Source organism: Fulmarus glacialis, unplaced genomic scaffold (genome assembly GCF_000690835.1).
Source record: "Fulmarus glacialis isolate BGI_N327 unplaced genomic scaffold, ASM69083v1 Scaffold43925, whole genome shotgun sequence".
Taxonomy (NCBI): domain Eukaryota; kingdom Metazoa; phylum Chordata; class Aves; order Procellariiformes; family Procellariidae; genus Fulmarus; species Fulmarus glacialis.
In genome coordinates this window covers 1-14,045 of record NW_009213178.1, presented here as the reverse complement: position 1 = coordinate 14,045, position 14,045 = coordinate 1, and the positions used below count along the sequence as shown (strand labels likewise).

At 37.2% G+C, this 14,045-nt stretch overlaps 2 protein-coding genes across 2 annotated transcripts; one reads left to right on the top strand and one right to left on the bottom strand.

Annotated features, from left to right (window-relative positions):
• Positions 1-1,201: 1,201 nt before the first annotated feature.
• RINT1 (RAD50 interactor 1) lies at positions 1,202-11,770 on the top strand. The gene is made up of 13 exons (XM_009578109.1): positions 1,202-1,503; positions 1,666-1,907; positions 2,076-2,249; positions 2,327-2,476; positions 3,627-3,783; positions 5,620-5,730; positions 5,918-6,143; positions 6,738-6,875; positions 7,595-7,794; positions 9,040-9,254; positions 9,921-10,101; positions 10,190-10,308; positions 11,535-11,770. The coding sequence occupies exons 1-13, from the start codon at positions 1,327-1,329 to the stop codon at positions 11,746-11,748; spliced, it is 2,304 nt and encodes a 767-aa protein (XP_009576404.1). The 5' UTR covers positions 1,202-1,326; the 3' UTR covers positions 11,749-11,770.
• Positions 11,771-13,367: 1,597 nt separating this feature from the next.
• LOC104072119 (EF-hand calcium-binding domain-containing protein 10-like) lies at positions 13,368-14,038 on the bottom strand (the record flags this gene model as incomplete). Its single annotated transcript, XM_009578110.1, has 3 exons — positions 13,368-13,456; positions 13,715-13,879; positions 14,029-14,038. Coding segments are annotated over 3 exons (264 nt in total), but the record flags the coding sequence as incomplete, so codon positions are not given.
• Between the last annotated feature and the right edge of the window lie 7 nt (positions 14,039-14,045).

The following is a 14,045-nucleotide window of genomic DNA, read 5'->3' as shown; positions in this document are numbered from 1 at the left end:
CCGCTGCCCGCGCCCGCTCGCTGGGCGCCGTCCAGCCTGCGAGGGAAAGCACCGCCTCGGGGGCAGAGCCCGGAGCCGGGGAAGGAGGGCTCACCGAGGCATTAACGGCTCACGGGGAAAGGAGGTGCTTGGTCGGCTGGCTTGGGCCGTGGGCGCAAGGAGGCCTCGCCCAGAGCCTCCCCGGGGCCCGCAGAGCCTTCTAACGTTCCTTCAAAAGGCCTGGCCCTCTGGCGAAGGTGGGTGCAGAGCTACCTGCTTGATCGGGGAGATAGTTGGAGGATGCTTCCTAGTGTCTTATTCCTCTCTCCTCCTGTATCCTGATCCTTTCCTCTAGTAAGAAGAGAGCACCACTTGATTAGTAGTCTTCTGCGGTATTACTTGTTTTTGTTGCTGCAAACAGCATGGTGCTTTTTACTACTCTGTTTTCTGTGTTCACTTCTTTCACAGCAAAACACTTGGTCTCCCAGTTTGTTCTTGCTTGTGCTCTCTTGTTTCTCTGACTTTGGCTCATCAGTTGCACCATTTTCTCACTCTTTTCTGTTGTCTGTTTAATAGGGTTTTTCACTTAAAGCTTGTAGCAGAAAAAGTGTAAGTGTATAAATTTCGTCTTTAAATACCGTTTTGAAAGTGACATTAAAAAGTTGAGAATTGAACTAGCCAAACACTCATTATTGTTGCCTTTTTTTGTTTCATGGTACATGATCATCCTCTCAATTTCAGGTCTGGTTTTCTCTGGATGCTGCCAAATGTGTGGATCAGCAAGTGCCTCTGCTGTTATAATGTTTGGGGTTTCTTACAAATATTTCAGTGATGCTTATATTTCACAAATCATTGCGAGACCTGAGTGGATAATTTGCTAGCAATACATCGGTCATCAGTTGATATCTCTGGAACATGCCAAACTGTACGGAAAGGTAGAGCGGAACATTGTTATCTTCCATTGTATTTTACAAAAATATTTTTCCAGTATTTTTCATTAAGTTTTCCATATTACATATGTAGAAACTACATACATATTGAACTATTTTTAATAAAATTCACACTTTTGGGGAAGGAAGAAATTAGCAGGCGTATTTTTCTTCAGTAATTAATGTATGATAAGTCACCAGTTGAATGTGTAAGCAAGATTTTATCATATCTCAGCTAAGACTTATGCCAGCAAATTGTCTCACTTAAGACATTCAATAAATATACTGCTTTATTTAAGTTTCAATTTAAATTGAACTGCCCAGCTTTTCATGAAGTTTTGTGTCCTCAACAGATCGATAGTTGTCTTAGTGGTGACTAATTAGAAATTGTATAATCAGTATTGCAGAGAAAGAAAACATGGCAACCATTGCTGTTAGAAAGAAAGAAGTCACTAGAGATCTAGATCATTGTGATATCCCATACTATGTTTCTGAATTTGTGGAAAGAGAAGTTGGAAATGACTATGATTCTCTAAGGAAGCTAGACAACCTTATTGATAAGCTGTCTGAAAATAAGAAGCAGTTAGAAGAACAGGTAAGCATCTTTCCTTCCCCCCCGCCCCTTCTTCTGAATGTGCTGTATGACTGATTAAGTATATTTAACTAAATTAAAGCAATGTATTAAAATCTTAAATGTGCATATATCTATATAGTGCAGTGTTTTTATGTCAGACTTAATAGTTCTCTATGAATGTAGGTACTTACAGTTTCATCAGAAGTCCCTAAAAGAATTCAGAATGTCTTAAAGAATGCAGAAGATTCTAAAAAGTCTCTGAGTCAGCTTCTAGAGGAAGAAGCTCTTCTATCTAATTCAATCAATAGCCACTTACTGAAAGCTCAGCCATGGATGGAGGATCTCGATGTACTGATTAGTCAAGTAGAAGAGATTGAACGACACCTCTCCTATCTTAAATGGATTTCACGAATAGAAGAGTTAAGGTAAAGTCTGAGTACTGCATATATGTTCTGAGACTGGTAACCTAGTTTGTCCCATTATTAAAATCTTTTAGATTTGAGAAAGTTTTATCTTCATTTTTCAATATACAAATGATTCTTTTCTGTTACCTTTAATGAATTTTTGGGCTTGACTTTTCTTGTGTTCTATAGTGATAGCATTCAGCAATATCTGATGACCAACAATGTTCCCGAGGCAGCCAGTACTCTAGCATTCATGGCAGAACTAGATATTAAACTTCAGGAGTCATCTTGTTCTCATCTTCTTGCTTTTGTGAGATCCACTGTTAAATTCTGGCATAAAATTCTTAAGGACAAATTGTCGAGGTAAGAGATGTACTGCCACTCCCTTGTCTTTGCGTTGTACTGTAAGTTTGTGTTAAAGTGCTTGTTTTGCCTTGCAGTGACTTTGAAGAGGTACTAACCCAGCTCCGCTGGCCATTTGTGGGGCCACCACAGTCTCAGGCATTTGGCCTTGCTGCACCAGCCAGTGCTCCTGATGTATACAATAATTTGGAGGTGTTGTTTTGTCAGCTTCTGAAATTGCAAACCTCGTATCCTTTTAAATAGTTGTGGTGTATTTTAGTAAGAATAATAAATGTCAAAGATGCACATTTTTAAGGTGAATTATTTAAAATTTTGTTCTCCCCTAAAGACAGAAGATAATTTGAATTTATTTTACTTTGTATTAATATTAGAATGTGGGGTTTTTGTTTAGAAAATGCCAGGTGCCAAAATTGTTCTTTTTGGCAGTAGCAACATTGTACCTCCAAGTCTTCAGATCTAGTGATCTCATGGTAGCTGACAGTTCAGGTTTCATGAAGATCAGGCCTTATACACTTTAGCAAGATTACCCATGTTAACAAAAAAATGGTGATGTCTATTTTATTTTACACAGTTAATGCTTTTCCTTTCATAGCCTTATTTGAAATCAACCTTAATCACTTTAATGTGTCCCATCCCAGAAGGAAAAGAGGGAAAGCTAAAGATACATGTCTCGGAAGGAGACTTTGCAAAAAGGGGAGACTACAGAAGGATTTTCATTGTGCAGCGATAGTAATCTGCCTTGGAGGTTAATCAGAAGGCACTGCTGCTCATCCTGTTCTGTTTTTTTTGTGAATTAAATCACAGCTAAAGCTCAACCAAGCAATTTTTCCTGGAGTGGCTGTGGGGCTGCCTTTTTTTTTCTTTTTTCTTTTTTTTTTTTTTTTTTTAAAAAATAACGGAGGAGTAGGAGGATACAAGACCATTCTGAGTTGGTAACAATTTTGGTCTGGCAGACTGGGTCACTTAAATCAGTTATGTGAAAATGGGAAATCATGTATTGCATTTATTAATCTTGTGAGTCTTTTATCCTCCTTTAACAAATACGAGTAAGTGTGTCTCTTGGACAGCCCCTGTGTTTGGTACTGATAATGGTGGTTTTCTGTGTTCTTTTTTTTAATGATACGAGTTTCCTACATCAAACTGACTTAAGTGACTTGTATTTTCATTGAATAAATAATCCTTAGTAGCCTGAGTTGTATTAAATATCATATAAATGGAAATATTTTGAGTATCCTTCGTATTTGAGGAATTGTATTGATTGCATAATACGCCAGTGAGGTAGAACTAAGAAATGCTCATTTTTATAAGCCCATTCTATTGAAATGATGACGACTGGAAAATTCAACACTTAAATTTGTCCTTGACTGTCAAACTTAGAGATGAACTGTTAACCAAACCTAAACAATTGCCAGAAAAGTACTCTTTACCCCCATCGCCACCCATTATCCTTCCAATACAGATCATGCTGAATCCTCTTCAGAAAAGATTCAAGTATCATTTCACTGGAAATAAACAAACTAATGTTTTAAACAAGGTATGGGAGAAAGCAGTTTGAATTTTTTTTTTTAAATTGCTTTTTTAAGCAACAGATTGCTGTATTTAAATTGTATAGCTTTAACCCTTTCCTTTCTTCAAAACGGCAGTTCTTGTGTCTGCCTAAGTGAGGGCAGACATCAAGGTAGCACTTGGAGACCTTTCCGAGGCACAGGCATTTTCTCTGGGCCAGGCAATATTTCTCTCTTGCCCAGATCCTTTAGAAAGCATTACTGCAGTCTTAGACTGACTCCCATCATTTCAGAAGCTTTCATTAATTTCCTTTGTCTCCTTGCAGACAGTTTTGCACTGTTCCTTATTGCTTGAGCTCAAAAGGCTGTACAAAGCTGTGACTTTGATTTTTGGCACTGTCTTTTGTTACCTTCATGTAACTGAAAATGTTGGGTTCTGCTGTTATATAAAATGTGATTAGTCTAAAGGCACTGTTATATAATTAGTTCTCTGGGTTAAATTTTTTAAATGACATACAACAAGAGATGTTCAGTTCACCAGTTGGAAACTGACTCACTTTTTGTATGAATTATCTTCAAAGACTGAGGATTTTTATCTGAGAATTATCATTGGAACAGGTTTCAATGCGTTAGTGCTGTTACAATGCATCTGCAGCAGAGTTTGAGAGCTGTTTTGTAACAGCGTAGTTGCACAAGTCTGTGTGCTTGCGTTGACAATCTTGGGTAAATGTAAATATATTTGCAGTCTTGACAGTTAGCTACTACAGTGCTTTTTTAAATAATGTTACATATATTAGTGGGGAAGAGGTATTTTAGACATGAATGAAACTATTTCATAAGCAAACGGGAAATTTATGTTCAAGAGATGAAATTTGTGAACAACAATAAGTGAACAACTATTTTTCTAAAAAACTTGTGAAGAAAAGTCTACAGGTAATCTAGTGTCAGATCAGAAAGATATTCCAACAGGGCCTTGCTCAAATTTGGGCTGGGTTGTTTGGTTTGGTTTGGGGTTGTCTTTTTTTTTTAATAACAACTTGGAATAAAGAAAATAGCCATGTAAAACATTTGAAAGACATCAACCTGGAAGGGATTACAAGTAGTTCAGAGGACAGGCTCAGAGTTCACAATGATCTTGGTAAGTTGGGGAGGAAGTGTCAAAAAAAAAAAAAAAAAGAAATTCAATAGACAAGTGAAAATTAATACAGAAATGAGAAACAGACACACAAAGTGTGAAGAAAAGTGAGTGCAGTTCAACAGAAGGTTCTTCGGCTGTTGGGAGTGAGGAGGACAGGAATTGCTTCCGCTTGCACTAACATTGAAAGAAGCGTTCATCAAAAACTACAGCCTGTATTTTTAGGTGTGGAAACTGAAAAAGCTTAAAGGCATTATAATGTGAAATGAGAAGGTGATAGATTCCCCACTTCCAGTGTGGTTTGAAGTTGGATACAATGACAGTAAGAACGGAGCTACTGGGAAGAGTTTTCTCAGGAGTGCATCCTTTTTGCTGTGCCAAGAAATAAAGACCACACAGAAGAACAGGAGGAAGTATGCGAAGCAGAAAAGAGGACCGCCTGAGTGAGAAAGCAGTAGAGGAGGGGGAGACAAAAAATGGAGCTTTTGCTTGAGAAGAAACAGAATAATTGGTGCATTTAAGACAATTCAAATTCAGAAATACTTTTTTTTTCATACTTGTATGAAAATCAAAGCTAAGTAAAACACGGTGAAAGACTTCTGTGATCTGAGGTCAAGAGAAGGTAGGGGAAGAGACTGGTATTTTTAGAAGTTTCTCTTAAAATATTAGTAGCACTTGAATAAATGTTGTTTGGATGCATTTAATATTTTCTTTTCTTTTTTTAAATAAGCCTGAGTGGTATTTAACACAAGTACTTATGTGGATTGGAAATCATGCAAAGTTCCTTGATGACAAAATCCAGCCAATACTGGACAAGGCAGGATCTTCAGTGAATGCTGGGGTAAGCACTTTCATGGTTTTGTATATATGAATATGTAAGTCAACTTCTGATAGATATCTGTGCAAGCCCACTTCTACTGATTTCATTAAGTGTGTGGTGAGACTTAGTCTAGTAGCAGTTATGTACATGTTTGCACATGTTAATACTTCCTGTCTCTGACATTTTATTCACTTTTTTCTTTCAAAAGCTTGAATTCTCTCGTGCTCTAGTAATGCTGATCTTGGAGAAGCTGGCTGCTGATATTCCATGCCTGTTGTATGATGATACGCTCTTTTGTCACCTTGTGGATGAGGTACTTCTATTTGAGAGAGAGTTATACAGCGTTCATGGTTATCTCAGCAGCTTTCCCAGTTGTATGCATATTCTATCAGAAGAATCCTGCTTCCAAAGGTGGCTAACAGTGGAAAAAAAATGTAAGTCTTCCAATGAATTTTGTTGGCCTTTATATTGCACAATCAGAAAGAAAGTATGTGTATACTTACACTAATAGCCTTCTCAAATAGGATAAGTCAGTTGGGCAGGGCTACTACATAAGACATACATATTTTTATACTCTGTGATTATTTTGACTAAAAATTGGTTAGACTAACAGTGCTTCTGTAGTTTGTAGGACTCTTGCCCCTAAGCTGTATGGAATCCAATAGGCTGATTTTAGACAAATATTAGATTTATATGTGTGCAGACAAGGATGAACTTTAAATTGAAATAGGAGAAGGGTATTAACTTTTAAGAAATGAAGGGGAAATATATTGGAAAGGAGCAAGCCAACTATTAAAAAAAACCAAAACCCCCAATCAACTCTGACATAATTGTTAACAGCATTGCAAATGCCGATATATTGAAGCTGGTTTTGTATGAAGCTAATCATCAGTAGTTTTTGTGACCTGAAAATACAAAATTTAACTTACTAGAGATAAGGCTTTTATGTTTATACATTTTAAAGGGGGTTTTGTTAGAATTTTTTTTTATTTAAAACATAAACAATTTACAAGTTTTGTGCATCTCAGTTGCTCTTCAGAAAATGGACTCTATGCTTTCATCAGAGGCTGCGTGGATATCGCAATACAAAGATATCACTGATGTAGATGAAATGAAAGTCCCAGACTGCGCTGAAACTTTTATGACTCTGTTGTTAGTTATAACAGGTAATTATTAATCTACGGGCATTGCTCTTGTTTGTAATGAATAGTAAAAAAAACTTCAGCTAGCAGATTTCTTTACTAAAGATCCATTGTCAGCAGTAGACACCAAATAATGTTGCAAAGTTGTGATGTTTGCAGTTTAATAAAAGCTTTCCTGTTTGTTTTGTATTTTGGACACTCACTCAAGCATGAATAATCTTGAGCTAGTGACATGTTTACAAAATAATAAATAAAAAAATACATTTGATGTTTAGTTGAGAGAATATGATTTGTTACAATGCAGTAATAAAAAAACCCCTACTAGTCCTTTTGAGTCTGTGACAATTTAGAAGCTATTAAGTAATGTCTGCTTTCTTGGAACAGAACATAAGAGCAAGTAAGTTTTCAGGAGATGCTTAATTGCATATTTAGTGGCTTTATTTTACTGTGGGTGAGTATGCTTTAGGGACCACACTGGGTGGTGTGGTATAATCAGTATTGCTTAAAGTATTAGAATACAAAATGCTAGTGGAATCAGGAGGGGGAAGAATGTCGTTTCTTTTCATGTTTAGCTTTTGCATTGAGTAGTTTCCCTGAAATCATTACAATGTCAGCTGTTTTAAATACTATTTGACGTTCTTACAGGCATAAAGTTGTGTAGTAAGATGACTGTAATGTTTCCTTTTGAAAAGCTTTTATTCAGTGTTGGAAAACCTAAAAACATTTTATTCATGTCTTTCCAGACAGGTATAAGAATCTTCCAACGGCTTCCAGAAAACTACAGTTCCTGGGCCTGCAGAAGGAGTTAGTTGATGATTTCAGGATACGATTAACTCAAGTAATGAAGGAAGAGACTAGAGCTTCCTTAGGCTTCCGATACTGTGCAATCCTTAATGCTGTTAACTATATAGCAACAGTGTTGGCAGACTGGGCTGACAATGTAGTAAGTAATTATTTTACTTAAAAAAAAAAAAAAAGAAAAAAAAAAGGACTTTGGATGTTTGTTTCATAAAAAACATTTTATTTTCAGCATTATTTATCTAAGTATTCACAGGAATCAATTACTGAAAAAACAGAATGAGATGTGAATTCAGATTTAATAAAAGATGTATAAATAAGGACAGATTATTATGTGAGATTTAAGCTGTATTAGTTAAAACTTGCTAGGGAAATGCAAAGAGAGCCTGAGGAATAATCTGAACAGACAAAAAAATAGTCTCCTTTACGTGCTTTGTATTGTAAAAAATTAGTGAGTTGATTTTGGAGATCTCTGAGCCAGTATTAACAGCACTGATGTTGAAGTGCGTGAGTAGCCTATGCATGATGATTGAACTACTCCCTGGCGGGTTAGCTTAAATGGTTTCAGCATGGGTATCTGCACTGCAACATGGTTTAGGTATTGCTTAGAAAAGCCACTCTCTGATAACTGGGAATTGGGAATTAATTATTTTGCTATATAATAGCCTGATGGCAGCATGGCTATTCTGTAACATTTCAGCTTTTCTATGGTTATTTGTACAAAAGGACAAAAAACCTGTTACATGTAAAGTATGTAGAAATAGGTATTGTGTGCGAGATGGGCAGCCTCCAAATTCTTTCTGTCTTCACAGGAAACTGTGGCTCTAGCAGAGGGTAATCTTGACTTGATAGGACAGCAGCCTTCATGTTGTATAGCTGCATCTACCTAAGTGTCTTGTCTGCTTGAAAGCAAAACCAACTGGTTGTTACCACTATGTCACGTTAAACTTGATCCATTTTCTTGCTGTTGTCAGCCCAGCAAATTTATGATTTCATGAACAATTACTTCTAAAACAAATCACAATTAAAGATTCTAGTTTACTTTTGCAAACATTAAAAAGGCCAAAATCAGTTTGTTTTTTTTTAAGCATACTGCTGTCAATCTTAAAATACCTTTTTAGTATTTCTCTAGATCTATTCCTATTACGTATCTGCTGTTGTATCTGAAACCCCTATCAGTTCCATCGCTAGTATTAAACCACTGGGTTTTGTTTTTCACTAAATCAGGACACACAGGGAAAGATAAGAAAGTGTTTTTAAGATCTTAAAATTTTAAGCTTGAATGTGTCAGGAGTGTGTTTTCTAGAACCATGCCTATTAAAGTACCAGTGAAAAGTTCAAATGGTAAGATTATTTTTTGTGTTGTTCGTATCTGGTTTTGTTTCCCTAGTTCTTCTTGCAGCTGCAGCAGGCTGAACTGGAGGTTTGTGCAGAAAGTAATGCTGTCAGTAAACTACAGCTAGGGCAGCTGGCTTCGATGGAGAGTTCCGTCTTTGATGAAATGATTAACCTCCTGGAACGCCTGAAACATGACATGCTGACTCGTCAAGTAGATCATGTCTTCAGAGAGGTCAAAGATGCTGCAAAGCTGTACAAAAAAGAGAGGTGATTCTGTCTGTTTACTCTCCTTCCATATCACAGTATTATTTCCTGTTAAAAATATTGAGGTAAATAAAGACAGGAACAGCTAATAGGCAAAATTATTTTCCTGAATAGGAATGGCGTAGGGTAGTAAGTTTTGGAAAATTCTCTTAACATTTACTTCAAGACTATTTTAATGCTATGTTTTCTAAAGTAGTTCCACAATTAGTGGGCGCGTTATCTTAAAAACCCTAGGAATAATTCTGGATCACTCTAGTTTGGACAAGAACTATTTTCTTCATAGTAGTATTAAAGAGTTAATACAAAATGGCCTGTAATGACTGTTCTGTCTTCGCAGACTCATAGGGCTTCTTGAATGTTTGCTCCTGAGTGGAATTTCTGAAGTATTTCATAAAAGGAATACAACAACTCAATGATTTCTAGATTAGATGGGGTTTCTTTGAATGGCATGTTCAGAGATTTATAACTAAAGCATGAGTTTAATATTAAATGAAATTTAAACATAGCATTAGTCTGTGATTACTTTTAGATTTGAAATGGGAAAGGAGAACTCTCTCTGAACCATTGTAAATGAGTAAGATTTTTTTTTTTTAAAGGATAATTTTAACTTCAGTTTTTGTAATAGGAATAATTTCATTATAATGACTTCAGTGCGATAATTTCTTTCAGGTGGTTATCTTTACCATCTCAAGCAGAGCAAGCAGTAATGTCTTTATCGAGCACAGCTTGCCCAATGTTGTTGACCCTACGAGACCGCTTGCTACAACTAGAACAGCAGCTCTGTCACTCACTATTCAAAATTTTCTGGCAAATGCTTGCAGAGAAAGTGGATATATACATATATCAGGAAGTAGGTATCAGCAAAATGTGAACTATGCAATACAGTGTAGGTGTAAGTAACTGGCCTAAACAGTGGATGCACCTCTTTGTGTTTGTAGATAATTATGGCAAATCATTTCAATGAAGGAGGAGCAGCACAACTCCAGTTTGACATGAGTAGAAATCTGTTCCCTTTATTTTCACACTACTGCAAGAGGCCAGAAAACTACTTCAAGCAGTAAGTAGGCAAACTTCTGATCTATTGGTATTTCAAAAGTGAATGTCCAGATGAATACATGTGTTTTACGTATGACCAAGATTTTTTCACGGTTAGTTTTGATCCGCACTTAAAATATGTGGATTGTTTATGCTTCCAGTGTTTACAACCAGGAAAGTTTTGATTCTGCGGCATGTACTCAGACAGCAACAGACTGCGGCATGTGTTCTGGAGTATTTTGTGCAGTCAGGATGTCTAGATAAATAAACTTATGGAAGGAATATAAGTAGCACAGACTTCCAAAACTGGGGCCAAAGAAACTACTCAAAGATATAGTTACAACACAATAAACTTTATTGTTAGAAGAAAGACTACTTTAAACTATGTTCCCACTCAGAATTGCCTTGCATAGCAGTCTAATTGCTTTCATTGATGAGAAGAAGCTACTTTCTTTGTGGTTAGTCTTTTTTAAACAGCCTGCAGTCTTCTAAAGAGTCCAGCGCTAGACTCCTAGGTTAATTGGGGCAGAAATCTTAATATATTTAAATCAATATGGAGCATGGCATTCAGTCCTGAACACTTGAAGACAAAGATTATATACTGGCATTTTTAAATTGGAATATTCACTTAGCATCTTCAGGTTTAATTTTTTTTTTTTTTTTGAGCACATCACCTTCATAATGGTAATTGATACATACATATTATTCCCAGATGCACAAAGGAACCGTAAAAATAATGCATAATGGGTACATGGCTATCTGTCATATTTAGACTAGAGACAATGTGACAAAGACAGGGTATCTGTTTGCTCCCTGATGATATCAATTAGGGAAAATGTTCAGAGTCTAGCAACAGAGGACCCTGTTTGTTTAACTGTGCTCTTAAAATATGCTGAATAAGAAGTTTCTAATTATCTTAGGCGAAAATGTAGCTAGGGAAAGCTAGGTGGATTAAGTAGTAAATTCTATTCTATATTTTTAATACTGGTGGAAAAACTTACGAAGCAAAAGGCCATGCCAAGCACCGGGAGGCAAAATATTGACGCTTATGAAATACACGTACACAACAGAAAAGGCTGAGATAGTACAAGTATACTATTTGCCTTGATCTAAGCAGTACTTTTCAGTTCAATACTTCTGATCCTTTTCAGAAGTCCGTGGAGCTTTTTTTGTTAATCACCATGTGCACAAAATCAAGTGTTATCTCATGGGTGCTTCTCATATTAATCATGTAACTTTTTCCTCTAGCATAAAAGAAGCCTGCATTATCCTGAACCTGAATATTGGCTCTGCCTTGCTTCTGAAGGATGTACTACAGTCAGCTTCAGAAAATGAAACATTAAAGCCAAACCAGCCATCTGCAACAGCAGCACTAAATGAACTTGGAGTTTATAAATTAGCTCAAAAGGATGTTGAGATTCTTCTCAATTTGAGAGCTAGTTGGCCAAACACAGGAAAATAAAGACTTCATCAGAAATGGTTAATAACTTGGTGTAGATTACTCATTTCAAACAAAAGCAAAGCAAGTATGTTGTAATATACATGGGGGGTTTTTTTCAATACTTTATGCTGAATGACTGGTTTAATCTAATCTTACGCCTTATTGTATACTGTTACAAAAAAAATTCAAAATGCTACTGACTTGGTTTCGACCTGGGCAGATCTTATTTTCCATACCCACCTTGCCATTGCATTTAGAAGCTAAAACTGTCTTCATCTCTAATGAATATGTTTGCCTTGTCAATGTTGTCATTCTAAGGAAGACAGAGTTTTTACAGTGTAAATACACCTGTGTACAACATGGACAACTGTTCCTTATGCACTGGTCCACCTTCACGTAAACACAGATGTTTTACATCTCTAAATCCCAGGTAATGGATGTTCTGTATGAAAATGTGTATATACAGAACATGGAAGGAATAAAGGAATATGTCACTTTGTTTTCTTTATTCATACTAATTCAAATTTTTTTTCTTTGGTGTACCAGAATCTCCTATTTTTTTTAAAGTTTCTCCTTAAAAATTGCATAAATACTGTTGTAAGTTTGAGAATAGCGTTTTACTTCTTTAACCATGGACATTTGTCATAACTTGAAATTGGTCTTTCCTTTAAAAAAAAACAACCACCACCGCACAAGCCCAAAAAACAACTTAAGAAACAGCTCAACTCTTAAAGTTAATTTTATTCAAGGGCAGTGAGCCAACAAGTAACAACCTCTTACTGTAAGCTACAAAATGAAGGAAGAAACTCCAAAACACCATTTTAGTTGCATAAAAGAGATCTCTACTTTTTTTTTTAACCGTCTAATTGTATTAAGAAAAGCAATTCTCAAAAGATACCCCTCCGGTGCCTGGTAAACATGAACAAGTTCTTGTTATTTGTCCTTTTCAGCTGATTCCTCAAACGGGGGGGGGTGGGGCGGTGGTGAGAAAAAGAGAGTACTGCTTAAGATTAGCTATCCACAGCTGACAACCAGCAGAATTGAGCAAGGTGCCTATTTTTAATACATACAGCAGACCACTGCTCAAACTAATACACAGCCCAGCTCTCCAGCATCTTTTTCTTCCTAAGACAGAAAAAAAAGAATCCTTGTTAGATAACAATCTGGATAATTAGTTCCAGTTACCTTTCAGTGATTGTAACAGTTACAAAAAAATTGCCCCCGGAACAGTATCTTGACCATGAGAAATTGTAACTCTGAGCTTGTTTAATCTACAGCTGTCTTAGTACCTCTGGCAAAGAAGAGAACACTGCTTCACTATTTCACATTTCTAGATCAGTATTCGAACTCCCGGGCTACCTGATGACGTCTGTCTGATCCGAGGGGTAGGTAATCTGAGATCTGCTGTGACAGGACCCTGGAACTGAGGTGGTGGAGGAAAAGGCCGAGTTTGGTTCGGGTTACAGCAAGCCAAGCAAGGTCGGGCAATAACTGACCTTTTTAAATCTTGCAATGCAAAGTGAAGGGGTTAAGCTTCAACCAGCAAGTCCTTTAATTACATAGTTTTGTAAATAAAAAATAAATCTCAGTAAAATATCTCCTGTGCATATCCCCCCCAAAAAAACCCCTTTCAATTGAACTTACACTTCTTCCTTGAATACGTCCAGGGTGATATTCATATCATCTCCAAACTGCAGATCTTCAGTGCTCAGTCCCAAAGTTTTAAGAGCTAAAGTTAAGGAAAAAGAATTTCCTATGCAAGTCTTGGAAAGAGTAATTTAACATCGTAAAGTGGCCTAAATATAATAAAAGGTAAAATATGTAACTTAAAAATATGTAACTTAACTTTCCAAGTTCCAGGTTGTGTATTGGCAGATGTGCGGATACTTTTGAAGTATACATATGTATAGCTTTGAAACTATTTTAATAATTCTGTGCAAACAAATACACACGCTTCAGTACGACCTGCTGTTCGGGTGAGACGCACCTTCTCTGTACTGTGCTGGCGTTATGTGGCCCTGGCCTACGACATCCAGCAACTCGAACATGGCGGCCAAGTTGGCCTCGTCCATGAGGTACGGGTACTCCCCCTCGGCTTGTTTCCCGGCCTTCACCCTTTCCAGCGCCTGGATCAGGAACTCGCGTGGTCTTTCTGCAACGAAGTACAGTCGCCCACAGACGCAGGGCAATCAGCTAGCGACCGAAGGCCACGCAATCCCTTCTCCCGCCGCCCCATCCCCACCCCGCTTTTCACGGCGGGGAGGCCCACAGCTGCCCTGCCGCCGGGGCGCGGTGCCGCACCGGGGCGGTGGTAGAGC